At 59.3% G+C, this 27,987-nt stretch overlaps 2 protein-coding genes across 3 annotated transcripts; one reads left to right on the top strand and one right to left on the bottom strand.

Moving 5' to 3' along the window:
- The first annotated feature begins 3 nt into the window (after positions 1–3).
- Positions 4–1,668, top strand: TM2D2 (TM2 domain containing 2). 2 transcript variants are annotated; one of them, XM_075174950.1, is made up of 4 exons: positions 6–240; positions 322–409; positions 510–625; positions 826–1,668. In XM_075174950.1, exons 1-4 carry the CDS (start codon positions 35–37, stop codon positions 1,037–1,039), a joined length of 624 nt encoding a protein of 207 aa, XP_075031051.1. In that variant the 5' UTR covers positions 6–34; the 3' UTR covers positions 1,040–1,668. The 2 variants fall into 2 exon arrangements, with proteins under 2 accessions (XP_075031052.1, XP_075031051.1); XM_075174951.1 differs by lacking the exon at positions 510–625 and having other exon boundaries at positions 4–240; positions 826–1,357.
- On the bottom strand, positions 1,650–27,044 carry PLEKHA2 (pleckstrin homology domain containing A2). Its single transcript, XM_075174936.1, has 12 exons — positions 26,919–27,044; positions 21,959–22,122; positions 20,872–20,928; positions 18,788–18,836; positions 17,421–17,518; positions 13,417–13,563; positions 10,199–10,345; positions 9,962–10,030; positions 9,735–9,805; positions 8,685–8,748; positions 7,712–7,789; positions 1,650–7,310 (listed from the first exon to the last, which is right to left on the bottom strand). Exons 2-12 carry the CDS (start codon positions 22,097–22,099, stop codon positions 6,966–6,968), a joined length of 1,266 nt encoding a protein of 421 aa, XP_075031037.1. The 5' UTR covers positions 22,100–22,122; positions 26,919–27,044; the 3' UTR covers positions 1,650–6,965.
- Between the last annotated feature and the right edge of the window lie 943 nt (positions 27,045–27,987).

Raw genomic sequence — 27,987 nt, 5'->3', positions numbered from 1 at the left:
GCGGGCGCGGCGTTTCCTAGCAGCGGCCGCCGCCATGGCGCCGCGGCGCGGCGGGCCGGTGGGCTACGCGCTGCTGTGCGGGCAGGCCGCGCTGCTGCTCGGCAACCTGCTGCTGCTGCAGGGCGCCTCCCGCGGCCCCCCCCACAACGGCACCGAGGCCGAGGCGCCCGGGCCGGGGCCGCCCGCCGCCGCCTGGGCCTACACCGACCCGCGGGCGCCGCTCGTCCTCTGCACCTACCTGTGAGCGTCGGGCGGGCGGGCGGGGCGGGGCGGGGGCAGCGGCCGCCTCGCCCTCCCTCACCGCCCGCTCCTTCCCCGCAGCCCCGAGGAGTTCGTGGAGTGCGAGGAGCCGGTGGACCACGGCGGGAACGCCACGGCGCAGCAGGAGCTGGGCCACGGCTGCGTGAAGGTGAGGGGCGGGCGCGGCGGGGCGGGGGCGGCTCGGCCGGGCCTCGCTGCCGGCGGCCCCCGGGCCCCGCCCGCGCTGAGGGCGCCCGCGCTGCCTGCAGTTCGGCGGACAGGCCTACGGCGAGGTGGACCACACGCGGGTGCAGTGCCGAGCGCTGGACGGCATCGAGTGCGCCGAGCCGCGGACCTTCCTGCGGGGCAGCAGGCCCTGCGTCAAGTAGGACGCGTTCTCCGCGGGCGGGCGGGCCCCGCTCCTCCCGCCGGCTCCCCGGCCCCTGCACCTCCCCCGGGCCCCACCGGAGGGAGCCCCGCCGCAAGGAACGGGGCGAGGCCGGCGGGGAGCGCTTGCCCGAGGGCGCGGGGCGGCCTCCCCTCCGCAGCCCCGGCCTGACGCCCCTCTGACCGCTTCCCTTGCAGGTACACTGGACACTACTTTATAACCACTCTGCTCTACTCGTTTTTCCTGGGGTGCTTCGGAGTGGATCGATTCTGCCTGGGCCACACCGGGACCGCCGTGGGGAAACTGCTGACTCTCGGAGGACTGGGGATCTGGTGGTTTGTGGATCTGATTCTCCTCATCACTGGCGGGCTGATGCCCAGCGACGGCAGCAACTGGTGCACCGTGTACTGAGAGGAGCAGAGCTGAGCCCAAAAAGAAGGTAACGGCGTCTCTGCAGGCCTGGAGACGGGCTCCCCAGCTTGTTCCGCAGCGTCAGAACAGACTTCTGCCTTGCGCAAACATGGATTTACAAAGCTGTAACTTAACGCGCAGAACAATTATTCTTGTTAATTCCTCTGTGCAAACCTTGGACACAAAATTGTTCAGTATATATTTTGCTTGTTTAAAATAACCTGGATCCCCTGCTCTTCAAGCAGTAACAGTTTAAGAAATCAGACCTTGCAAACACAGGTGGTCAAACAAATCTTAATAAAGTCTGGAAGGAGCTGACTCCACGTACTTCCAGTATTAGTAGAGTGCATACAGCCACGTAGAGACGCAGGCCACTAGCGTGTGGTTCTGTGTTACTCGACTTTGCAAACCTTTACAGTTGAGTAACCTAACACAAAGTTATACTCTATGGCAAAGTGACAAGCTCTAATTCTACATTATTTGTGTAAAACCGTGTTCACTGGCTGCAGGGGAAGCTGGGTTAGATTTAGTAGAATGTGCACCCTTTGGAGAACATTACTTCCCACTGTTGCAGGCAGGAAAAGCCACAAAGCAGCAAATAAAGTCACCATTCAGGCTCCTCAAAAGAAGCCCTTGTGTCCATTGATGTAACTCTCCCTACCATGCTCATATTCTAGAAACATCATCTGTAGGACACTGCAACCACTCCAAAGTACCTGTTAACCTAAAATTTCCCATTTCTTCTCCTGTCCCCTGCCCTTCATAGTAAATAAGTGTGCTTTTCAAAACATACTCCATCGTGCTGCCCATGGCAGCAGGTTGCATTCCCTTTCCCTGCTGCCAGACAGTTGTATTCTTTAAAACCTGTGACAATTCAGTGGCAACCATTTGTGTTTTACAAAACTGTTAAATACCAGCTTTGCTTCATCAGTGACAGAGAGCTCGTTTCCACCCAGAGCTGCAGGGAACAGCTGAGAGCGTCGGAGAGCAGGGAAGGGGCCGGAGCTGCCAAGGGGTAACTCCCGTCTGCGTGCCTGTCACCCCTCCAGCTCAGCCCACGGCACCAGGCGCGTGCGGTACTGAAATGAGTGGGAGCTTCAAGCAACCACGCATCCAAAAGAGGAAGCCCACCAGATGCAGTCTGAAAACTTACCGAGCTGAATAAAAACGGGAAAAGGAAGCTGCAGTAAGTCACAGCCAGAAACAGACACAAAATCCATATATGCAAAAGTCCAGTCACGTTTGACGTAAAATACGGCAAATGTACACCCTCCATTCTCTCACAGTTCTGCAAACCGAGGACCCTCCAGCCCTTTGCATTTGGTGAATTTCTGCCTGTGTTACTTCTACTTCTGCCTCCAATGGCGCTGCAACGGGGTTCAATCTGGCCAGGAATTCTGCCTATTCCAGTGTTGGTTTGTGGTTTATTGCAACAACTCCTCCCCTCCGGGGAATGGGGCTTATATCCCATTTAGGTCACAAGTAATCTGAATTTGGCAGCTTTGAATAGGTCTCAGGGCATTGGCGTGGGGGGGAGGCTTCATCATGAAACTACCACATTCTTCAGACCAGTGGAACAACGGGGCTGAAAAGCCCACGGTGGGGAAAAAATTATGCAGCGAGCCAGAAAGAAAATAAAAAATAATCCCATGTGCAAAAGCCCATCGTCATTAACATCTCCTCATGTCCTCAGCCCAGCAGCTGCCAGCTCACAGCAGGACCTCAGATTCCTTCCGTGTAGGGGGCTGTCATGGACTACACTGAGGAATACCAGGGGTATTGGTCCGACAGCTTTCCTCCCGCCCGCTTATTCAGAAAGGCAAAGATAGTTGTGACTTCCCCGCCACCACCATGCGCTCGCCCCCTCTCACACCCAGAACTGGCCTGTGTGCAGGGCAGCAGCGCCTGTGCCCGCTTCACAGATGTCCCCAAGAAGTGTGCTCAGCCACTTCTCACTGGAAAATGTGACATTAAAACAAAAAAAAAAAAAGCAACGAAGGGTTTTAACCAGTTTTATTGGGACACACTTACCTGTGGAAGAGCTCAAGATGAGCAATAGCTGGAGCTGTCTTATCATCAGCGATGAAATTAAACTTGCACCTCGGGCTGGGGGGATGCACATCGCCTGGGGACGGACGGTTTCTGCTCCAATCTGTCATGTTCCTTACCAGATGCAGGCCCTGGGAGCAAGGGACGCTTCTCGCCCAGTTAGTCTCTGTCCCCTTGTTTTCTAGCAGTGACAAACAAGATCAAAAACTTCTTCAAAGCAGAGGCCATGATGGCCCTTTGCCCTCCCCTCGGTGCTTTTCCCCCTGAAGCTGGCTGGGGGGCCGGGGTGTCCGGCGGGATGCCGTGGGGCACCGTGGGGTGGGCAGCCCGGTTGGCTGCAGCTCCGCAGTGGGGGCCTCCAAGGGGCTCCAGCTGTAAGCGTGGCACAGGAGACACCAGGTAGGACTTGGGCAGCTCCGTGCAGCATCCCTAAAGCTCCAGCACACGATCGCTGCTCCCCTTGCACGTGGGGGGAGCACCGCCGGCGGCCCCTGTGGTCCCCCCCACTGCTGCGCCCTGTCCCCCCCGCCCCGGGGGACAGCGTTCAAACCCCCAGCAATCATTACCCAAAATGCACAACGCCAACAGACAGCCTGGAAAAGTGACTGGGATTTCCTTCTTTATTTAAAAACACAGGGAAAAAAGGGTGTTCCTGCAGCCAGCATTTACAGGCGAGGGGTGGGAGGTGGGTAACCGACACCATGGGAGTCAGGGAGCATCGCCCGCACGAGGCACCCCAGCCCTAAGAGCACTTGAAATCCACAGCCAGCACTCGCAGAAACGGCTGAGACCTCTCGGAAGTTTTCACAGAAAAGAGCAAACCCATCTCTCACACCACTCTTTCCGCACAAGATTCCTTGAACCTGCACACATCCCTAGGAAAGTGGGAAAACCCACAGCACACACTTCATTTTGAAAAGGGAGCAGCCACGGCGGCGTTGTGTTCATCCCCACACCGGAGAGCTGGGAGGCAAACGCAGAGGTGAGGCGACACCGGTTTGCTTTGAAACAATGCTGCAAAGCTCCATCGAGGTCTGGCTGCATCTGCCTGGTCCTCGGGGATGGGAGAGAAATTCCTCCCCGCAACACCACCCGCATCACGGATGGGTCTGGAGCCCGGCTCGACTTTGAACACACTCGTTGCAGTCTCACACTCAGCCTTTATGCTGTCCTGGGGATGCAGGGAGGGTGGGAATGAGAAACAGGAATGTCGCAAGAGCACTGGAGCCACTGCTAGTTTCTCCTCCTGGATAATTAACCCTAATTGTGCAACAAGCTTCTGCTTTACCATCCCAGGCCTGAGGAAACTTTGCAATTATCAAGCAACAAAAAAACTTGGTACTCCATGGTTCTGAAGCCTTGCACAAAGTAACCATCGTCCCTCTGCATTTGATGTTTTCCAGAAATGAGGTCAGAGCGCTATCACCAAATGCCGTGACTCTATGATTGATAGGCTTACCAAACTATTAAAACATTTTTGAAACACCCTGTTACGAGCCAAACAACAAGTCAGCCTAAAAAAAAAAAAATTTCAAACACTAGTGCAAATAAAGCAAAAAGGAGAAGAAAAAGGAAAAGCATGAACACTAGTGCAAATAAAGCAAAAAGGAGAAGAAAAAGGAAAAGCATGAACACTAGTGCAAATAAAGCAAAAAGGAGAAGAAAAAGGAAAAGCATGATCTAGGTTTCTACAATTAAATAACAAATATTAACACTCATCCTGTACCGTTTGCATCGATTCCCACTCGTTTTCATAGTTTCAATGTTCTCCAGCACCTCCACATGACCCCGCTCTGAGCCAGTCTTACCCCGCACTCGGGAGGCCCCGTCACCACCCCCCAGGCTGCACCAAGCCCCCAGGCGCCAGCTGAGCACAGCTGGAGGAGCAGCCCCTCCAGCACCAGGGATTGATGCAGGAAGATGCAATTTTAATCTTGTTAAGATCCATCAACGCTTCGGAGTTCAACTGATAAAGCTCGGCTCGATCCCAGGCTGAGCCTGAGCACAGCTGCCAGACAGCTGGAGACCTGGAAAGGGCAGGGACAAACCAGATTTTTTGCTCCAGAGGAGCACGTTGAGCTGATTTTGCAGAGCAGAGAACATGTAATGACACAAAAAAAAGAAAGAAGGAAAAAAAAAAGAGCAGGTAACTAGTCCACAGTAAAGGGAAGCCTCGTTAACTCCAGACCACCCCATGCGCTGCTAAGCTTGCAATGCAATTCCCGCACCGGCCACCCGGATTTACCAGCTGGCATGTACCTGAGATGGCAAAGAGCGTGCCATGTGCGACACGGCAGTGCAGCTGGGCCAAGGCAAGCACATTTACAAGTTCCCACGTGCCCGTCAGCAGGGCCCCGCGCAGCCCCTGGCCCCCGGGCACCTCCCGCAGCCCTGCCCAGCGCTCCGGCGCAGGGCGCGCGCAGGGCACCGCCGCTGGGGACGCCCGCAGCAGCTCAATGCACGGGATGCCTTCACTTGCTCGTTTCAGCTTAATGCAATTCCGGACTAAAGCTTTCCGACCCAAACGCGTGCTGCTTTCCGTGGTGCACGGACCCGCCCCAGGCAACGCTCCTCACTCTGCCACCTCGGGTCTGGGTAAGTCAGGCCTGAACGAGAGCCTTCAAACGAAGGGTGAAGCAGCACCTCCGCCTGGATGGGCTTGATGCAGCTCTCAGGAAGTCACGCCAACGTAACCTGCTGCTGACACAAGCAAGGACGGAGAGGAGTGTCCTCGCTCGGTACCAAGGACTACACACGCATCTCGGGGTGAAGATATCAGGCGATCTCCCTGCCTAGGGAATACCCGAATTTTCTACACGCTATTTATCGCACCTCCTACAGGAGCCGATTTGGTTATGGAAATGACGAGTTCACATTGCTCTAAAAACTTCTGCTCATTTTCATTCCACGGCAGGCAGCAGGTGAGTTGGTTGGACAAGTCTTCCCAGTTTCATTCACACGCTTCAGCTTTGTGCTAAAAGCACTTCACCGCCCAGGCACGGCTTCTGGTGCCCAGATGTACGCAGTGCAAAACCCACACCGTACCTGAGCATCCTCCCGTCCCCGGGAGCCACCGTTGCACCGGCTGCCTGCCCAGGCTCACGCTCAGAAAGTACCGATAAGCCTTTCGGAGGGGCTGAGCAGGGAGCCTGCCAGTGCCGGGGTTTAACAGTGGCCACAGACATAAAAAGACATAATTAAAAGCCAACAGATTTGTCGATACATCACTAGTCAGGCAGTGTAAAGAGCTGGTCTCCTACGGAGAAAGTCATCAAAACGGGAAGTTGCAGCATGTCCCTTGTGCAGGCAGCTGCGGGCTGGCAACTGAGCAGCACAAAAGAGGAGAAAAATGTTTTTCCAAACACAAGAAAGGCCACACTCCCCTTCACGCCTTCGAGACCTCCTGCTGCTTCCTCCAGGCTTGGTTTTTGGGGGAAATCATGCAGTTGCAGAAGAGGATGCCCCCGTGCCAGGGTGCGCTGGGGACCAGCGCTTCCCGGCCTGCACAGCAAGCCACGGCAGCACGAGGCGCCCGCAGGTCGCCCTGCCCGGAGGCAGCTTCCGAAACACGGAGCCGCCTGGGCTGCACCCCGGGCAAAGCCCAGGCAGGAGCAGGCAGGGACCCCGCTCCCCGGCAGAGCAGGGCGCCGGGACGCGGGTCCAGCTGGATCCTGTATCGCAGGGAAGAGCAGCGGTGGAGGGAAGGGGCACTTCACCCCTGCTGAGACGACGGGGTGAGCTCAGTCCAAGGCGCTGAGCGGACGCGTGGAGACCAGCCGTCCCGGGCCCGGCGCGGCCGCACGCCCTGAACCACCTCATGGGGACCCCCGCAGCCGGGGAGGCGGCACGCGGAGCTGGGGGGTGGCTCGGCGCCCGGTCAGACATCGGAGGTCCGGATGCTTTCATCGTCCAGGTCGAAGGCGAATGGCTTCTCCTTGAGATGCTGCGGCTCCGACTTGTGCCGCACGCGGTTGCCCAGCGCGGCTCCGGCGTCGCGCTCCGTGAAGGCCGGCACGAACGCCGAGTCTCTCAGCAGCGTGGGTGCCTCCTCCAGCGCCGGCTGCTTCCCCTCCGCCTGCGGCACCGGCGTCCAGGGCTGCCAGGAGGAGGTGGAGGGGGCTTTGCAGAGCGCTCTCCTCTCCTCCGCTGCCTGCCTCTGCTGGGAGGGGGCTGCGGAGCCCCCGGGCTTGACCAAGAAGGTGGATCTCATGAAGGACATTTCCTGCAAGGACAGACGCAGAGTGAGCTCTGGCTGGGGTTGGGTTTTTGTGTGTGCAACTGCTGTGAGCAATTTGCAGAGCCCTGGGGACCCGGCCCAGGCCCTTTAAACGCTCTGCAGAAAGGGAAAAAAGCCCTAAGCAAAGTGAAAGTCTGAATTAAATGGCCCTTTGCCACCACTCAGGCTCTCGCTCCTGCCTCGGAGCAGAGCAGGGTTCACGCAGGTCCAGTTCAATGACTGAATCTCACTTTTCAATCTTTTTCAAGTGACTGGAAAACAAACCCAGGGTTCTCGTCCTGGAAACAGGCTAACCGAGCACTTACACAAGCCACTAAATAAGTATCTTGTACGTTGGCATGATCTTCATTTGACACTAAATATGAAGCAGAAAGGACATGACCTACCCTCGGGCGGGTTTTCAGGGCCTGGACTGCCCCTGTGATTACTTGGATCCAGCTGTGCATGTCCTCGGGGCTGTCTGCCTGCAAAACACACCAGCCCAAATGAGACTTTGCCTTCCGCAAGTCCCCGGCGCAGCCAGAGCTGATCCTCACCGCAGCGAAGCGTGGAGACGCAGATGGACAGGTCAGTTCCCAGCATACTTGCTACTAATTTATGCTTGCTTAAAAATCACTGCACCACCCCATCTCCCCCCGCAGAAGGGGAGCCACTCTCCACATTGCAGCATTTTTATATCAGGAATAGATAAAGCATTTAAGGAAAAAAAAGAAAACAAAACAGTCAGGGTGTTACCAACCCTGCCCCTGCACTGGCAGAGGCTCGGGCTCTGCACCCTGCCACGAGCCCGCCGGGGCTGTGCTCTCTGGGCAGCAGCGTCTGGGGCTTTTGCCCGTGCACGTGGGGACGAGCATCCACTGCACGGCATGGCACGGTGCGCTGGCTGCTCTTCGGGGACTCGCAAGTGCTGAGGGGTGCTGCAAATGCCAAGAGCACCGCGCACAGCAAGCCCCGTCCGCTGCCTCCCCACCCAGCTCAGCCAGCAACGGAGAGACCGACTTAATACCCCTCCCCGCGGCAGAGAAGGGCTGGCCAAATCTGCAGGAGCGGGGAGGTGCAGACACAGCCCCGCACACTCGGGATGCTCATCGGATCGTCCTGTGCTTTTGTCTCTGCTTTTTCCTGCTCACACAAATAGCCGCTATTATAAATAAGCCCAAGGGGAGAAGTGAAACCGCCCGGCAGTTCTCCCTCGCCGCCTGTGCCCCGACGCCGGGCGAAGCTGCTACAAACTCGTCTGCTTGTGTTTGCTGGCCGCGAGGCTGCTGGGGAGCAGCCTGTCTGCAGGAGCGTGGCTTGCACGAGCTGTCGAGAGCCGAACTCACTGCGCAGAAAAGCAAACCGCCTCGGCTGCCTCACCTGGATGTAGAAGGTTCTGGAGCTCGTTATGATTTCAAAGAGGTTGTCCCGCATCAGGAGGTCACTAGAAACAAGGAGAAAGAGACGGTCATACCCAGAAGTCATTGTGGATGAAAAAAAAAAAAAAATCCATATTTACCCTCATCTCTGGACTGTGCTGGGAAAAACATATTGAAGGCAAACCTTGGATCTCATCAGGATTTTGAGAAGACGACTCCAGCTCCCCAGAGACCTTCAGCTACAAACAGACTCGAGCTTCTGATGCCTGCAGGCAAACCCCCACCCCTCCCCAGACCCGTAATCCATCTCATTTACAGTTCATTTTAAATGTGAACTTTCTATTTCTATTAAAAATAAGAATTGAAAGATATATTCATAAAATATATTTTCATCTAGCTAAAGAGGTTTGTTTTCTTAGTTCATTTTCCATTGCAAGTCTTCAAGTTACTTCGATTTTATCAGCATTTGCTGCAATAAATTGTTCCCAAGACATTGTGTAGCCACCTGTGCTAGTTTAAGGAAAACGCCTATATATGGCCTTCGTCAGCTTTAAGAACACCTTTGTTCTTCTGTCATAGGATGCTGTTTACTGTGCAGGGCCCCATACTGCTTAATCTATGGAGATAAGAGAGCTGTAGGAGCACGCCTGCCCAACAGAGATGGCTATCAGCACCAGAAGGACAGAGGACGGACAATATCCTGCATCCAGCCACGTTTCCCCGACCTGCTCATGGAGCTGAAGGGGAAGAAATGTCTTAAAAGCAAAACAAAGAGGCAACGTTTGGGTTACAGGGTTATGAAAGAAAAGCGAGCGGCAGCACAGCTCAGCCTGGCCCCGGCTCGCAGCAGCAGCCACCGTTCGGGGCCCTCTGGGCTCCCCGGAGGAGGGAGCCGAGTTTCCTTCCTGCCCTCCTCCGCTTCGGCTCCTCGGGGAGCTGCTTCCCACAGCAGCCGGAGCAGCCGGAGCTTCCCGTTCGCTGCTCCGGCCCCAGCACAAGCCGGGGCTACGGCAGGAGCTGCCGTCCAGGGAAACGCGGGCGGGAGCATTACCCAGACTTGACCAGGCACTCGTGGGTCTTGCAGATGTCCTTCAGGAGAATCGAACGCAAGGGTTCCTTGTCCTGCAGAGACGAGAGGAGACGATGATGGGCTTGGCTGGCCCCTGGGGCTGGCAGTGCTGGGATGTGCCTCCCACGGAGCCCCCCGCGCCGGCATGGGAGTGCAGCAGCCCCAGACCCCTGCTTGGGAGCAGCCGGTCCCAGGCGGGGGCTGCTCACCTGCTCACACTTGTAGTAACTGATGGAAAATTCATCCAGAACAAAGTACCGGCGCTTCCAGCTCTTCCTCTGGAAAAGAGTGGAGGAAACCGCTCGGTGCTGGGCTCCGGCGCTCCCCCCGCGCTGCCACGGTCCAGCATCCAGAGCACCCCTGGAGCATCCCCCACCCACGGGGGAGCAGCCAGCCCAACGCCACCCGCACCGCTGCCCGTGGCGCAGGGGACCCCCGGCACTCACCACGTTCCCCTGCTTCACGCAGTAGCCGCTCTTGAGGACGGGGGGCCCGGCGGGCGGCTTGGCGGCCGAGGTGGGGATGTAGCTCTGTGAGCGCCGCAGCAGCGGGTGGGCGGCCACGTCGCTGCTCTCCCCTCCGTCCCCCCCGTTCTGCAAGTGGAGAGCACAGAGTTACGGGGGAGCACAGAGAGAGCAGGACACCTGAGCTGGAGGAAAAAGCAACCTGAAGCAAGCCCTGAGTGCAGCGCTGCATGCCGAGGGCTAGCTGCAATGCCTGGACACGAGGGGAATGAACCAGAGTAGAGCACTCGTTTTATCTCGTTGCATGCAGCTTTTCAGACTGCTGCCTGAGTACTAGTCACTCTTTTGGCGCCCACACGTTAAAAACAATGTTAAGAAATCGGAAAGGCTACAGAAAAGCCACAGAAGCAATTAGAGGGCTGAAGAAAATCCCTTGCAGCAGAGGAGTTAAAGGACCTCATCTGCCTGGCTTATCAAGCAGCGAGAGGTGACTCGACTGCACCACAGACCTTCTTGGGGGGAAACGCAAGGTACGAGGAGCTCTTTCATCTGGCGGAGGGAGGCAGAATAAAAACCACCAGCTGGAAGCCAGAGCCAGACAAACCCAAGTTAGAAAGCAGGGATGCTCTCCAAGTGGAGAAGGCAATATATCATGGGAACAAACTGCTCAGGAAAGCCGTAAAGTCTCCGCTCCACATCTTCACAGCCAAATTCTCTCAAAAGAAACTGTGATGCTTGGAGTTCAGGTAGAGAACTCCCACTTCCCCTGGCCCTGAGCTGTCTCTCCCCAAGCACAATGCTTGCTGCTGTGAGCATGGACAGGCTGTGCACGTGGCCATGCATCCAGCACCCATCCCCTGGCTCACCCCGAGCACTTCCCAGTGCATCCCAAGGGCCGGACCCTGTCCCCCTGCCAGCAGCACCCCTCTCTCCCCGGCAGTGCCCTCCCTTCCCCCTCGGCAGCGCAGAGGATGGTTGAGATGAAACATCTGCGCTCATCTCCTTCCCCCGTCCCTCCAACCCCTTCCTCCAGCTCCGCGCTGAGGTTTGAGAATTGCCATGGCAGCCGGGGTGGCTCTCGCCGCTGCCAGCCTTATATGGCACCCGTGCCGGTGCGACTGCCGGTGCGGTTAACCAGCGACCTGCCCGCGCTGCTCCTTCCAGCACCTTCGAGAGGCTGCTTTGGTTTCTCCAGGACAGAGACAAGCAGCCATTTGGCTGGCCCCAAACTGCTGCCCGGCACCTCCAGAGAGCGGCAGAGCGGAGCTCCAGCCTGGCCGGGAAGGGGAAACCGCCCGCTCCCCCCGCCTGGGCTGCACCGGCTCTGCCGAGCGTTACAGGTGTACATGTCCAAAACCAGAGATGGGGATGCTGCTGCAATAGGGAGCGTTACGCCCGGGAGCCGGGGTGATGCTGCTGGCCGGTCTGGGGGTGCAGCCAGTGTGTGGGGCTCCCTCCTGGGGTCCCAGAGCCGCTGCGGGGCAGCACCGGCCGGCCGGGGCAGAGCCAGGAAACCAGGGACGCGCCCAGGAAGCTGCAGTGGAGGAATAGCCATTTCACACGGTGCAAGCTGCAAGAGCATGGAAAACAGTCCAGCAGCTGATGCACCACCTTTAAAAAACCCCTTGGTGAAAGAAAGAAATCGTTTGAGGGCTGAGGATGGAGCTCGTGGCTCTCGGGGGGCGGTGGCAGGGCAGGAGAGGGAGGCAGACTCAAGAGTCAGGAGGAAAGAGCAGCTTTAGCTCACTGAAACAAAAAAGAAAAGTCACAGGGGTGGCTGCTGCCACTTGTTTGCAAGCAGGCAGCCAGGCTGCCCCGGCTGCACGGCACGCAGGGAAGCAGGGGGGAGGCACAGGCTTCCCTGCCCTTCCCCACCCCACGCACGGGGCCGAGGGTCCAGCAGCATCCCACGGGGCAGTGGCACCGGGAAGGGACAGCTGCTAGCCCAGCCCTGGGAACAGCCCCGACCCCACACACCCCCGCACCCCACACACCCCCGCACCCCGACAAACCCTGCGGCCAGGGAAGCGTTAAAAGCGCCTGCCAGCAAAAAAATGCTGCAATGATCTAATTCTCTGCTCTATTTTTAGTGCTGCCTCTGATAAGAGCTGAAGTGAGACCCAGAGCCAGACGAGTGCCCAAGGGTGGGAGACACCGACGGCCACGTGCACACCCGGCCACGTGCCGAGGGAAGGGGGTGCAGAGCCACGGCAAGCGGTGCCAGCCACCGCCTCCAGGACAGGTCGGTCCCTTTGGCTGCTTTGATGGGGGCAGGAACACGGGGTCCCTCTGCCCCGGGCACCGCGATGGGGGATTTGGGCCCAGGACGTGTGGGTGGATGGTGCGGGATGGCCAGGAAGCTGCAGATTCGTGGCCTCCTCCTCCTCACACCCCCTCGTCTCATCACACTTCAGATGAGACAAAGGAGAGGTGCTACAGGGTGCTAAGTGCAGCTATTTATACACCCCTGAGTGGGAAGGGTTTGCAGGCACCGAGCTGGTTTCCAGAAATGAAAGTGCAAACCAGCCCCCCCAACAGCCCAAACCAGCAACTGCCTCCAGCCCCATGGCTGAGCCTCCCCCGGGCCCCCGGAGCTCCCCCAGACCCCTGGACCCCATGTCCCAGCCCAGAGCCATGCCGAGGGACCCACGTCCACAAGCTCTGCTGCTCCGACATGGGGTTAGAGAACGACAGAGCCCATCGCTGCTGTGTAATAACAGTATTTCTCCACCCATTGCGCTGCTCAGTACTGGCGGGGCACAGCAGGATGCTAAAGGAATAATAACGCCCAGACACTCCCTTTCCCCGTGCTCTCCCTTCCTAAAGCAGAAATCTGAGTATCGTTTGCAACAAGTGATTTGCACACCCAGCCGCCCTCGCTCCGCTCCACTCGGAAGGCAGCACACCCTTGCTGGCAGGGCAGTGACAGCAGCAGGAGCCAGACACAAAAGCCAGCGGGCAGGGACCCCTCAAAGCCCGGCTCAAGCACTGAAGGGCCCCCGGCAGCGAGGTGCAGCAACATCAAAGCAGGGTGTGGTGGGAATGCCCTCGCCCAGCTACGCATGGAGAAAGCGGCCACCTTTTCTGCTTTTAGGAGCTGCTCTTAATACATGGGGAACAGAGAGACCAGAGCAGGGTGCTGATGTTGCAGGGATTCCACCCCCCGGATTTGGGACGGTGCACAGATCCTGCCAGCTCACCTGGTTGATGGAGATGGGCGTGTGGACCACCACCCCCCCAATGATCTCGGTTTTGTAGGCCACCTGGGGCTTCCTCTCCTGGGCCTGGGGCACCACCGGAGGCTTCGTGATCTCCGTGGCCGGTGGGACACTGCCACCCTTTGGCACCTACAGAAGAAAGAAAGGGGGTGAAGGACACAGGCATGACCATGCCGGGCAGCCCCATGCCTGCACCGGGCACCATCGTCTCTGTCCTCCCAGCCTAAGTGCAGCAATGTCCCTTTAAAAAAATAATAAATGAACAAGCCACCCCAATTAAGGAGGGTGTGGGCCCCACCCAGGCGGTTTGCAGGAGGCGTTGCGATGGGAGATGAGAGATGGTGAATAATTAAGCATCACCTCACACGAGTCTGCGACTCGCCTCTGCAGCCTGATGCGTTTGTGGGACACTTGCTCCTTTAATTGTCGCCGCTCTACTTACAGCTAGGCTTAATGATGAGCTTTCGTCTGCCTAACGAGGCTGAGCTGCAGCACATTCGCAGGGGTGCAGCAGACAGCCGGGTGCTATTTTACATGCTGAATGCCTGCGTGTCCTGCACCGATGCGCAGCCGGCCAGGTTGTGTCTCCGCTGCAAGTGGCCCTGCATCCCCGGGCAGAGGCTGCGCCGCGGGGACTCGGCTCCCAGCACCGGTACCCTCCCTTTCCCCCTCCCAGCTCCTTCCCTCTGGCACCTGGCTCTGGACAGAAAGGCGGGTTTCCAAGTTTTCCTTCCCAAGTCTGCACTTCCACCTCTCTAATGCCATAAATTGGGGTCTCTGGCTCCAACCCACTCTCCTGCCTTCCACCCCGAAGTGCACAGGGAGCGACACGCGTTCCTCTCCGTGCAAACCGCACCATGCATCAGCTGCTGGCTGGGCAGAGCAGAGCTCTCAGCAGCTCTAAAGTCCCTCCCGAGGCAGACGGCTGGACTCGTGTTTAGGCTGAGACCTGGCTTAAGTCTTGGGGGGCAGAGGTCTGTGCTAAGACCTCACAAACCCGCAGGCAGGAGAAGTCTGGCAGGAGAGGAGGAAGGGACAAGGATGAAATCCCGGTCACCCCACGGCCACGCTGCCCGCGCAGAGCTCCGGGTGCTCTCCAACAGCCAGGCTTGGCTGATGGGACAGGCAGCGCCGGGCAGGGGACAGGCAGCAGCGGCACATTCAGGTGCCATCGCTTCCTGCTTTGGAAATGCTGCTGCCGTGAGAGCGAGGGGCTCTGGCAGGCTCCCGCACGCCTGCGCTGCAGGGCCCCGTGCAGAGCACCAGCGCCCGTGGGCACCGGCACGCACCAGCCGCCTGCCCCGGCAACGTGGGCGAGCACGAGGCGGGTGCGCGGCAAGGCTGGGGAGCCGGCACAGGCCACCCGGCCGGAGGAAACGGTTTCACAACGCAGATGCAGAGACATTGCGTGCACGGGCAGCGGGGCAGAGGGAAGGAGCTGCATCTCTCTGCAGGCAGCAGCGTGAGGGGGAAGGTGCTGCTCAGTGCCCGGCACGGGGCAGCGCTGCCAGCAGCTCGAGCCTCCTCGTGCAGAACTGAGCAGAGTCCCTTGTCACGGTCACACCAGCCCGCTGCACGCCTCACACCTTCAGCCGCCAAGGCCCTGGCTACAAAGACAGTGTGCAGGGTGAGGAAACACCGGAACCGATTTGCCAAGAGCAGAGGAGAAGTCTCCGTGAGAAGCGGAAGCTGAACCTGGATCTCTACACCAGGAGCAATACCCAAACCACTGCCCCATCCTCCCCGTCTCACCGCGGTGAGGGGCTCAGCCGGTGGCAGCGTGCACCGAACATACAGCGCACATGAACGCGCTTGGTGCGATGCACCCCACGCCCAGGAGCCCGGCAGCCCTGCAGAGCCCGGGGGAAGAGGGAGACCACTCAAAGGCCAGAGGCTGGTAAGGGTCAAAACCCTGCCGAAAGCCAGAACATCTCCCCGTGGCCCTTCCGTGCCTCTCCACCCACACCAAGGTGATGAAGCCACTGCAACTCGGAGCAGCAAACGGAGACCTACGGGAAGCTGCAGAGCGGGGAGAGGGATTTCCCACGCAGGGCAGAGCGGCAGCGTCACCCGCATCCCGGTAGCCCCGTGTTTCCCAGCCAGCCTGCGAGAACTCCTCCCTGCAGGGCTGGATGAGCCAGCATGCAGCCGGAGTCGGGAAGGGCTGGCCAACAGCAGGGTATGAAAATCACCGCAGTTTCTTGCGGAAACAGAAGTGTCTCTGCCTACCGTCACAGCAGCTCCCACCTCAGCCAGCCTGGCAGGGCAGCGACACGGGCTGCCTGCAGGCAACTACCCCGAGGAAACTACCCCGGTGGTAACCAAATGTCCTTGGCAGGCTCTGGTTACAACTCCTACCCATTTTTGAGGTGGGTTTTTTGTAGCCAATATCACCTGAACCCATAAGAGAGAAGGTACAAGCCAGAGCCCGTGCAGTCACTTTGGTGGCTTCAGGCGCAGAGTTGTCACATTTAATGTATTTGCAGATAAAAAAAGAAAATACAAGCCTGGTCTTGCAGATGAGTTTCCCACAGGGACTACAACACCGCACTCCAGTGATTTTAAACAAAAAAATCAAAGAAAAAAGTTATTTGATAGGCCCCAGTCCTAAACTGTTTGCCATGGTTTTTCCTTATATTTAGTTCACAAACCGCAAACAACATGCATCAGTGCATGACCTAGCATTAAACGTTGGCAATATGGCTATTGCCAGGTACACAGGAGCCTGCAGTGCCCCTGACCCTTCCGCAGGGATCCCCCAGGTCCCAGGTCCAGGAAGAAGCCGTCCTGCGAACACCCAAGCCCGGAGCCCCAGCGTACGGGCGCTGCCAGCTGAGCATCAAACACACAGCGTGCAGACGGTGCTTCTGCTCCCCCCGCGTGACAGAGGGAGCGCAGCGTCACCCCTCGTTGCCAGGAGCACCGGGCAGCTGAGAGCACAGTCTCTGCGAGTTGCTGGGTCAGTGAGCATTAATTTACAGTTCTATGAACACAACAGCAAATGAGAGGAGATGGCAGACAAACTCCTTCGGATCCAGGCAGCGCAGGGCATTCACTGCACCTCCTCACAAGACCCGGCGTTCCAGGAAGAATAAAAATTGAGTAAATAAATTATTGAAGCACAAGAAAGACGCCCTTTGACAGCCACAGTGAGGAGTTGGTTATGGGTATCCCAGCTGACAGGAGGGAAATGTCCCCGGAGCAGGCGGGGATGGGGACAGATCCCACAGGACCTTCCCCAGGGTGCAAGCGCCGTCCCCCACAGCAGCTGGACAGGGAGCGCGGAGATGCATGAGCAAACAGCAGCAAAGTAAATCCCGACCAGCAGGATCCCTGTGGATGGTGGAGGGAACATCTCCCGTCTGAAGCCAGACCCCTGAGGGGGGTCACCACAGAGCTCTGGCCTTGCAAAGGGACACGGCGAAGCCGTCCGGCCCGCGTGCTCAGAGGCTGCATCGCCAGCACATCCCTCCTCTGCTCGGAGCTCTTCTCCCGGACCCCAACCAGCCCGGCCCCGCGCACTGGCAGAACCGCACACAGCCCCGGGGCGTCTGTGCCAGAGCCCGGCTCTCGCGGGGCCGCCCGGGGGACCCGGGCACGCTCCCCTGGGAACGAGGGGGTTTCGGGAGCTACAGCCCCGTATTACAGCTGCTTCGCTCAGCCGCAAAACAAGGGATGCACCAGAAGCAGAGCGGGCTCCAGAAGGAGGACAAGACACTGCAGCCACCAGCCGAGAGCTGCGCTTCCATCCTTCCCCAGCGCAGCCTCGGCGCTAACCCAGAAGAAAGCCTGGCAAGTTTGGCACAGACCTGCTCCGGGGCTGGGGACAGCCCAGCCACCACCATCACTGCTGCTCAGGTGGGACCGGGGAGGCGATGGAGGAGGAGAGCACAGCAAGAAGGAAAAGCACAGCTCTTCCAGGCGTTTATCGAGCGATCCATCAAGGCAGGACACAGCAACACCAGAGACGAGCATAACGAACCTACCGTGATCTTACTGGCCCGGTTCAGCGCCTCCACCCAGTCCTGCAGGTCCTTCTGATCGCTGGCTTGTAAGAAATAGCGCTGAGATAAAGCATTGATAACTATCAAAGAAGGGAACGAAAAGAAGCGTTAGGGAACCCCATTCAGTGCTTAGCATTATTAAAACAAATTAAACTATAAATCAGCAAGACAGCATCTCTCAACTCCCAGTCCCAGAGCGATTTGCAGATATCGGTCTCGTAACCTCTCGCATGGAAAAGCGGCCGAGGGGCCAGCGCTCAGGCATGGAGGGGGGACGTGGCAGCTGGTCGGCTGGGTCCTTACACCAGAGCTTGGGGAGGGCAGGGCTGAAGCCAGGCTTAAACCCGGGCTGTGGCACAGCCCAAACTACTGCTCACGTTACCCCCTCGCACGGGGCGTCTGAGGGCCCCTTGGGACTTGCTTCACTCAGCACTTGGGTTTTAACTCTCATCCGAACCGTTGGTGCGAACCCCCAGCGGGGCCTGGGAAGCTCCTCGGGGACACGCTCCCCGCAGACTCCCCCGCGCGCGCTGCCTCCTGGCCAGCAGCCGGACGGGTCAGAGGAAGCTCTCGGAGGATTTCTGCACCAAAAAGCTGGAGATACTTTTAACGGCACAAGATCTTGCTGAAACTCCCACGAGCCTTGTGCGCCGGCTCTGCCACACCGGGCTCCTCTGGAGCAGCCCCGTCCCCGCGTGGGGATGCGCCATGCGCTCTGGTCTTTGTCTTGGGCTACATCCCTCGTAGTAAAGTATTGCAAAGGCAACACCAAACCCCTGGGACAACTATGTGCTTGTGCTGTCACTTCTGTTGCTTTAAACCTGAGTTCTCAGTTCACGGCTCACGCACAAGGCACTGAGGCAGCGTGGGTGGGGCTGTGGCCGTTTGGGGTGGGGGGGAATTGGACACGAAACACCCCTTCCTTGCACCAACAGGAACAGAAGCTTGTGGCATTAACAAGGAAAAAAAACCCTGTACTGCACAGTGTAGGGCAGCACAGCGGGACACACGGAAAGGATTCAGGAGCACAGCGAAAGCCGGGGTCCGTGCAGGGGACCCATAGGGTCCTGCCTCCCTCACCAGGCTCTGCCATGCATCTCGCGTGGGGGGTCACAGTGACAGGGCCACTGCATGGGGCCAGGGCCCTGCGCTGGCCCTCTGGCACGACGTGCCAGGCGCTGGCAGCATCTCGTCCCTCCCCAACCGCAAGGATGCTGCAGGCAGGTCCCGCGGGACTGAACGGCAGCAGCCGGGAGGGCTCCCGGGGGAGGCACCTAAGCCACAGCCTCCCGTGGTGGGGTGTCCCCCCCAGCAGAGCCCCGGGGGGGCCCGGGGTCCCCCTCACTTACCAAAGCAGAACGGAGTTTTTGGCTTCTGTTTTGGGGTGGCGATGCTAACCTGCAACAGAGCAAATTAAAGAAAAAATTAAAGCTAATAGTGCATGCCAACAGCATGCACGAGAGCTGGAAGTTTCCATCCACACACCCACAACGGAGGGGAAGCCGGTGTTCCCCAAGCTCCAACCGAGTCTATGCTCCCGGTTCATCCGAGCCCCCGTCCAGCACCGACGCTGCAGTGTGAGTGCAGGGCCGAGGAGCGAGCGCCCGGCCGCTGCACACCGCAGGCTGCAGCCTCGTTGCGCTGTGCCCAGCAGCCGCTCCGGCCCGAGGGGAGGCACCATCCCCAGCCCTGCAACTACCCCGTCTGCAAACGAGGAGAGCCAGCCAGCCCGAGTCCCTCCCAGTCGGAGCCCTGCTGTGTGCCACCGCGGGAGCCCGCGGGGCTCTGCTCCCAGCCCAGGCTCCGCCGCCCCCGGGAACGGCTGGGCAGGACCCCGGCAGCGCGGCCCTCGGGGCGCTGGCACGTCCCACGCCCACGAGGACGACGTGCACGGCGCGAGCCCAGGAGCCGCAGCGCAGCTGCGCGAGCTCTCGGGAACTGGCCCGTATCGGATGTAACGCAGACCACATGCAGCAACGAACGCGCGGTCCCAGCGGAAGGTCAGCGCGGAGACGGGGCTTTCATCTCCCGCTGTCCCCTCCAGCGCTGGCTGCACTGCAAAGCAAGGAACGGAAAGCTTTCAAAGGCCTTGAAAATGCGAGTTTCTGCTGGACTAACACAGTCGCTCTTGTCAGCAATTAAGAAAATTGAGGGAAAATAGCAGTGGTTTCTCCCTAAAGAGTAGGAATCATTTATATAAGAATAATACTCCCCGGGGCTCCAAGCACAGCATTCATGGAGTATTTATTCTGACAGGCTTCCTCCTTCGGAGCCAGTCTATAATGCTTTAAATATGTTTTCTCAAGCAAACCTCCATTTTTCTGGCATATTTACAGTTGGTAGTTAAAGCCGCTGGCATAACCCAGTCCTGCAGTTTGTGACCAAATGCTGTCCTACAGCAATTTTCATTTAGACTAAAACGTATATAATTTATAAATGAGGTTCTTTCCAAAATGGGGAAGGCTCAACCTCCCGGCGTTGCTTCATCTGCGCTTAATTTATAAATCATGATTCAGCAGGAACAGAGAGATCTGTCCAATTCTTTATCCGGCTCCAGTATGGAGCTGAGCCCGGCGCGGTGGCCACAAGCCCCCGCTCCCCTCAGCAGCAGCAGCCGAGGGGCAGCTCGCGGGAAAAGGATGGTGGCAGCTCTGCTTTCCGCGGCCGTGCTTGCAGCCATGGCTCCAGCGTGCCAGGCACCAGCCCTGCAACAGTTCTCATTTATTGCACTATTTTCGCCTTCCCGTGGAAGCCGGATAATGCCATTAAGACACACAGAAGACCGAGCTTCCAGAGGTCTCATCCTTCAGGGCGCTGCCCTCTAAGCACAGGGGAGAGCTACTGGTGCCCCCGAACCCATTGCGAGAGGGACCTGGGCACCGTCTCTACCTCCCACCTTCACTGGGTGTGATGAGCACCCTCCCGCAGACCTCGGGCTGCAGCAGGACCCGCAGCGGAAGGCACCACGCCGGGGTTATGGGGACCGAGTGCCACAGCGAGAGGGGCACCGTGGTATGAGCACAAACCCTGGCTCGGACTGGTGCTGGGGCAGCAACATCGTGCTGATTGCCAGCTCCACACCCAGCTCACACCGACGCCATGCTCCCATCCACGCTCAGCCCCGGCCGCCCCGCGTCCTTCCTCATGGCAGAGCAGTTCCTCTTCCTCCTGCACCCCAACCTCACAGCCCGTCCCGCGGCGGTCTGCGGGTGAAGGCGAACACCGGTCCCAGCGCTGGGATCGGCCGTGCTGCAGGGACGTTCCCCTCTTCCCACAGACCTGCTCAGGCTCCCGTCCAAGGGATGGGCTCGGGCAGGACCAGGACCTCGCCTCGGGTGCTGCCAGGGCGAGCCAGCGCCTCTCCCAGGGAAGCCACACAGATAAGGGGACAACAGGGAGCATTTATTTTCCCTCTGCCCCACCCCGACATTACCTTGGAGATATAGGTCAGCTGCAGAGATCCGACAGCACCCGCACCGATGGCCAGGTTCTGCAAAACATTTAATGAGCAATGGGAGTTAAATGACAGGGAGAATGCAAAAGAGGCGAGCCAAGCTGTCATTTGGTGTCATTGGGGTCAGGCAGCAAAAGCAACAGCCACGCTGCCGGCCTCGGCCACTTCCCTTCTCTGTGCACCTGGTTCACCTCGCACCCTGCAGGCAGCTGGGACCGGCCACGCTGGGCTGCACCTGAGTGCGTGCGCTCCTCGGTCCCACTCCAAACTGCCCGTCCCGCTCACCGCCCCGTGCAGCGGCACCTCGGGTGCACGACGGGCTCCGACTCCCACCTCGCGCGGCCCAGAGAGCAGGAGTTTGGGCTAACGCTGGCCAGGAGGCTGCGGGCGGCCAGTCGGGCGCTTCCCCTTTTAACACGGCAATGAAGAATCTGCTGCGAGATGCTCTTCAGGAAGGCAGGTGCCTCCCCGGCCTACAAGCAGTGCTCAAGCACCATCGGGTTTCCAGGAGGTCTTCCTAGAGCTCAGCTTTGGCTCTTGCTCTTTTGAGCTTGACCGCAAGCGCTGGGGCAGCTCCCAGAGACACCGGGCGCAACGGGCACAGACTCCGTCTCCCCCAACCGCCTGGCTCCTGGTCTAAGTGCTTTTGCTGCACGACACCACTTCCAAGATGACAAGTATTTCTAGGATAACCTCTTCTCTTTCTTGTTATCACTGACTCTATGCTAAGACACAAGGCAGATGTAACACCTCACATTGGCACAGCGTTTCTACAGGCTCCTCCAGGGTATCAGTGGCTCCTGGTGCTGGAAGCTGCTGCTGGGGCAGTCCTGGAAACCACAGAAGTCGCAGGGCGGCTGCTCTGCTGGAGCTTGGTCGTGGCCGCACCCAGCCACCGGAGACCCCAACAGACAACCGATGCAGCAGACAGCATCCTCCTTCGGGGACCCGGGGGAGACGCCTCCACCAGGGCAGCCCTGCGGGGAGCCCGAGGTGCAGCTAAAGGCTCGCTGACAACTTCCACGGAGGTGCCCAGCGTGAAGCTGGGAGCAGCACGGGAGCTTACCTGAGGGTTGTCCATGTACCACAGGAGGCAGTTGGCCTGCGTGTCCAGGATGAAATACCTCCGCAGAAACTTGCCGCAGGTCTCATTTTCTTCAATGTCCAGGAACCCACAGATACGGTTCTGTCGATCCAAGTACGGCATGCCGGGCTCCTTCTCACATCACCCTGCAGAGAGGGACAGGCAGGGAGAGGTGGGTGCTGTGCTCCCGCAGCCCCAGCTCCCCAGGGAGATAGCTGCTCCCGCACCCACAGCCATCTCGACCCACCAGTGCCAGACGTGCCGGGATGCCAGCGCAGTCGCTCAGCCCCCATCCGAGCTCGCAAGAGGGAGAGGGAAGGGACAACCTGCCAGGGCTGACCCACACGAGCACGTTAGCGGCTTCCCCTTGCTGAAAAATGAGGCATTTGCATAAACGTGTTCCTCCCCGCGAAGGGACGCATCGCTCCCCAGCCCCGAGGGCCGCCAACCCCACCACAGCCAGGGAGCTCAAAAGGCGTGAAAGCCCGCACGACGCTCGGCAGAGGGTCTGGGGCTTCGCTCCTCGTCCAGCTTCCCCCTCTGCATCACGTCCCACGGCCACCGGCCGAGCTTCCTGCAGGCCCAGTCTCCCAACCTGCCCAAAGCTCCCGCTGCCTCCCCCAGGCCTCCACAGCCCATGGCTTAACACACGAAAAGCAAAATCAAACTGCTACAGCCGCGCGTTCACACTGTGGGGAAGCTGCCAAACACAAATGTCGCCCAGCACGCCTTTGTGACAAGCGGGGTGCCGGCGTGCCGGCCCGGGCGCAGGGCAGGTCAGAGCAGCGAGCAGGACCAAAATAGCTCAGCGAGGAACTGCAGGACTTTGGAAACCCGGGAGCTGCAGACGGACTCGATCGCTGCACGCTGCCGAACAAACGCGCGCTGGCCCGGCTCCGAGACTGCTCGCAGCACAGGGCAGCACCACGGCCACTGGCAGACCGATGCCGAGTGACAGCCCTGGGCCCCAAACTGCCCCTGTCACAGCGGCAGTCGCGTCCCACCGAGCTGCCCTCCGGAGAGCTCAGCAGCGTGGCGCAACCCCGTGCCACAGCTCGGCCCACCGAGAGAGGACAAAGTAGCCACAAAGGATTTGACGTCAGACACCAGGTCCCTGGGAACCATAACAAAAAATAATCCCGAAGCAGACTGCGCACTAGAAAGAGCCCAAGCACACTCCCAGGAAATGGAAAACAATCTGCAACTCCAGCAGAAAATCTGTGCAGCCAGGATGCCGAGTCAGCAGGGAAAACAATGACCCATCGCCGCGGGGCCAAGCCGTGTCACCGGGTCTGCCGCGGGCACGGACCCTCCCTGGCGCTGCCCCCAGCCAGGGCGAGCCAGGATGTAGCCTCCGAGCTCACCTCGCCCGCAGTGGCTGCAGAGGAGCAGAGCTGGGCTGCAACACCGACCTCCCGGGCAGCCGCTGTACAAACCCCCTCTGCAGAAGCAGGGAGAAACGCCGTGCCGAGCCTGCCACAACACGGGCACGGGGCACGACGGCCCTGAGCAGCCAGACTGCAGAGCATGGCAGCCGCGGTGCCCGTAAATGGGCTTTGCTTGTGTCCCCCGTGGGCGCAAGACACGGGGGAGCCCGAGCATCACTCTCTGTCACCCCGCAGGAGCAGCAGCCGCTTTGAGTCAGCGGGAGTGGGTGCACATTGCCACCGCTTTAATTTGGCAGCAGCTCCCACCCACCGTGCACAGCAGAGCTGGCTGCAGAGCCACGGCAAGGGCACCCCTCAGCACCCCTGCAATGGGGCTGCTCTAGTGGACTGGGTCTCTGCACCATCACTTCCAGCCCCGTGCGGGGAGTGAAAGCAGCACCGAGAGCCGGGGGTGGGCAGGGCAGAGCCCTCCGCTCGGGCAGAGCCCCCTCACCACGGCTTAGGGTGGATGGGCGGGGATGGAGGCAGCGATTACCAAAAGGATGCGCGCTGAATCTGGTGTGGTTTGTCCGGCAGAAGAGGGGTGACTCACGCAGGTGCCAGAAGTGGAGTCTGCACAAATAAAAGATCTCATGCAGAAAAGGAGGAAATACTATTTTTGAGCTGCATAGCTGCAGTGGAGTGGGGCCCTGAGAGGCAAGTGTTGTGCAAGAGTTGTGGTGCAGCTGCAAAGGTAGAGGTGGCAGAAAACAAGTCAACCTGTTGTTAGGATCAGGGTTTATCACCAGTGTTTCAGAGATGGGTATCAGGGCTTTGCTAAGAGGGAAATCGTACTGCTTCAGTACAAGAGATTGTTTTAAAACAATGCATTTGCCCTGATGCAAGGGTTAATGTGGGCACTTCACATTTTACTGCTTTTTTGTGGGGTTATTTTTGTGGTGGGGAGAAGCACACAGAAAGCAGATTCCCAAGTGCCTTCAACCATACCAACACATTCAGACCAGGCCTCATACATTCTCTTTCTCCTGCTGCTAATAGAAGTCCAGAGATTTCTGCTTATGAGAGGGAAGAGAAAGCCGAGCTGTGGCGCAGGCAGCCCAGGGATGAGCCCCCAGCCCCTCGGGGCTGCGGTGCTGGACCCACGGGACACCTCCTGGGACTCCCTACATTTCCCCCTGCCATCCTTAATTAATACGGGCTCGGCTGAAATCCCACAAACCAGCTCAGCTCTTCTGTGTGAGCTGACCTCGGATTGTACTGGGATATGCAAAAACGCTTTGGGCAGAGGAGATGGCAACTGCTCCAAACTCTGCCCTCCAGACCACGCTCCTCAGCAGCGGCGAGCGAGCGGCGATCTGCCCCGTCCCTTCTCCGGGGCCAGGCACACCTCTGGGGCTGGGGCTCCCCCAGCCAGCCAGGCTCCCTGTCCCCTCACATCCCACTGCCTGCAGGACACCAACTGTCTCCTTGCAGCCACTGAGAATTGTACTTTCCCATAGCAAAAGGATAAAAGCAGCATCTCCAGCTCCACCAGTGTGAGGGTACTTGGTCCCCCTGCTCAGGAACTCCGGGAGGGCCAGAAAATGCTGCGTTTGCACTAACATTTACTATTTATACAGCACTTCATAAACTCAAAGTCATAAATATTTCTATGCGAGACCCAAACTTGTGTTTGCTGTAGGAAGGACCGAAGACGAAATCTGAGGGGGAGAATAAGAGGGACTGAAGGTGAGAAGGACCTCACAGAAAACCAGCATCATTTAAAAGTGCAGATGAGTCCCTGAAGGCCTCGCAGCGAGGAGGCACTTCAGCTTCAGAGGACAGAAACGTGATGGACATGACACTGGCACTGGGCATAGGAAGCTACTGTTTAGGGATGATGCCCATGCCTGATTCATGGAAAGTAATCTGCCGTCCAGCAGTGACTTGAATGTCCCGAGCATCGCACCGAATTAGGCCCTCAGGATCTCATTACCAGATCCCCTTTATGAATTTATGCCATTTCGTAGTGAAGCACATCAGAGGCTTCCAGGACTCTTCCCCGCCACTGAAGTGACTACTTCCCAGCTTTTTCAGAGTCATAGTATCCCACAAAAGGACAACACTTTTCTGGCTCAGTTAATGAGATGACAAAAGCAATTAGGCTATAGAAGAAGGTTTAAAGCAAAAATACCTTCTAGCTGCCTCCCGAGATACAGGTAAGTGTTTCCCAGGAGGACGCACAAGGCGCAGGGCACCGTCCAAACGGCACCCAAGCCCCTCTCTGCGGTCACTGCTGGCTCAAAGGCCGCGTGTGCAGCCACACAGCCAGACTTTCCAGGAAGCAGCCCCAGGACGCCAGCGCTTCACCGCACCATCGCAGCTCTGTCCTGCTCCCGGCACTCACTGCATAGCTACAGCCATGCCAGTGCGACCCACAGAAACCCGCAGCAGAAAAAGCCAGGGCAACAGGAGACCTGACATTCAGAGCACCACAGCAGTGCTGGCCGGAGGCATCTCCTCAGCACCTCACTCCGCAGCACGGTCCACTGCACCTGCAGGCAGTCACAGCATCCTCCTCCTCCTCTCTCACACCCATCCGTCTGAGCTGCCCTGGTGCTGTTTGGGGTGCAGGGCGACCATCCTCCGTTTCACGAGGGCTGCAAGCTGCGATGCCCACTGCCCCCACACAGCTCCGAGACAGCCCTCGCCGCGCGGGCGATGGCTGCGAGCCGCAGCGGTTGCAGCACTACTTCCTCTACCTGGCCTTGCAAAGGAGTTTCCAGAGTTCGCCCTGCCGACGTCTATCCGGCGCTGACACACGAGACAGATGGTGCAGGCAGAGCCCAGCAACTAACTCCTGCTAATTCCAGACATTTGCCTTAATGAAGTAATTAACCTGTTGAAAGGTAGGCTCGGAGCCATAAGGATACAGTTCTTCATCTCACCACAGAAAAGCAGCCAGGGAACACACTCTGAATAGCTGCGGATCCCAAAGCATCCCCACACATTTGCTACCAATCCCACAGACCCCGAGATCAGAGCGTGCAGCACCCCCAGATCTCCCACCGGGACCCCATTCCCAGAACCGCGGGCCATCCCGGCAGGAGCAGCCCTCGCCCCCTCGGCTCTCCCTGCACTACCTCTCGCTGCGAGCAACAAGGTGCAGAAGCGACTGGCACGGCGGCAAGCCCGGCGCGGCGGGGGGCCTCTTCGCACCGGAGGAGGCACGGATGCTCCCCGCCGCCGGGACAGGAGCTTCTGCCACATCCCTGGACCGACCGACCAGCCCCACGACGGCCGCTCCGCCTCGGGGCCGGACCCCCGGCCGCCTGCCCGCGGGCACAGCCGCCTCCCAGCCCGCCCCCGGGCGGGCACCGACGCCTCCGGCCGCCCCGACCCGGCGGCCTGCGAAGCCCCTTCGCGGGAGGCGTCCTGCCGGGCAGCCCCGCGGGTGGGGACGGAGGGATCACGGGCCAGCCCGCCCCGCGCGGTCCTCGAAGAAGCGCCCGAGGGGAGCGCTGCCCACGGGCGGGACGGCGGCTCCGCGGACACGCGTGGCCCCCGGCACTCACCCCGCGGCGTCCCTGGGCTGCGCGCCCCGCGCATGGCCGGCGGAGCGGGCTGGGGGCTGTGGGCGCTGCGCGCACGCCGAGCGGCGGAGGAGGGCCGGGCGGCGGAGGGGGTGTGCCCCTGGCTCCGCCGGCGCTTTTTTCCGGGTTAATTACGTCTCCCATTAGCAAACCCGGCCCCGGATGTCGGTGCGGGGCGCGGGGCTGCCGGGCGGCCCTGTGGGGCGGTGGGCGTCCGTCCCCCCGCCCCTTCCCGCGCACCTGCAGCGGCACCGGGCCCGGCTCGGTCCGCGCCCCCGGGCAGCCGCCGTGGGGGGCCCCGCTGCGGAGCGGGGCTTGGGCCAGCCCGGTGCCGGTGCCCGCCCTAAGCTTTGCACCCTCGCCGCGGGGTGGGAGAGCGGGACCCGAGAGCCCCCGCCGGTCCTGGGCTCGGGTCCTGCCTGGCAAAAGCCCCCCAGACCCGACAGAAAACTGCTCGGTAAATCAACGTCCTGCAAACAGCTCCCGCTCTGTCAGTGGGACGCTTCAGCAGAGAGTTTCCCAGGCCCGTCCTGTGAGCTGCCCCTGGGCCTGCCGGGGTTCGGGGGACGGCTGCATCCCCGCCACGTGAAACTGCCTCCCCTGAGACCAGCGACCCTGACCGAGACCCTGCATGGGGAAGAGTCACGACCGCAGCCTGGCGAGCAGCGCCTGCGCTGCTAGCTGAGATGCTCAAAATAGCAAGTGGATTCTCATGCAAGAGAAGTTTCTAAGGGTAGGCACGCTTCAGTGGTCCTGCTCTACAGTTAGCCCTCACGTTGACACAGAATCCCAGGGCTTCCAAACCACGTGGGGCATCGTTACGGCTTTACAAAACCTCTCCCCACTTCCCTGGCCTTATTATGTCGTGTAATGTCAAATACAGCAGCAGCTGAGCTAACACAAGCAGGTGAGGGTGGCGTGCATCCCAGAAGGTGAATTGCCCCAGCTTCTGCATCAGACTCAGACCAATCACCACCATTTTTGTTCGTAGTTCAGATCCAGGTCCCATCAACCCAACTACGCCTGTGAGTTTTCCCCAAGCGGCAGTTTG

The sequence above is a fragment of the Calonectris borealis genome, chromosome 27, assembly GCF_964195595.1.
Source record: "Calonectris borealis chromosome 27, bCalBor7.hap1.2, whole genome shotgun sequence".
In the NCBI taxonomy this organism is placed as follows: Eukaryota; Metazoa; Chordata; class Aves; order Procellariiformes; family Procellariidae; genus Calonectris; species Calonectris borealis.
This window is presented reverse-complemented; position numbering and strand designations above follow the sequence as displayed.

Bases quoted from the DNA above. Each gene is read 5' to 3' on its own strand.
- TM2D2 (XM_075174950.1), top strand. From the start codon at position 35: ATGGCGCCGCGGCGCGGCGGGCCGGTGGGCTACGCGCTGCTGTGCGGG. The intron at 241-321 runs GTGAGCGTCGGG...CCTTCCCCGCAG, and splicing joins CTCGTCCTCTGCACCTACCT to CCCCGAGGAGTTCGTGGAGT. The intron at 626-825 runs GTAGGACGCGTT...CTTCCCTTGCAG, and splicing joins GGCAGCAGGCCCTGCGTCAA to GTACACTGGACACTACTTTA.
- PLEKHA2 (XM_075174936.1), bottom strand. From the start codon at position 22,099: ATGCCGTACTTGGATCGACAGAACCGTATCTGTGGGTTCCTGGACATT. The intron at 17,519-18,787 runs GTAAGTGAGGGG...CTTCTTTGATAG, and splicing joins AAAAACTCCGTTCTGCTTTG to TTATCAATGCTTTATCTCAG. The intron at 7,311-7,711 runs GTAGGTCATGTC...CTGTCCTTGCAG, and splicing joins CCCTGAAAACCCGCCCGAGG to GAAATGTCCTTCATGAGATC.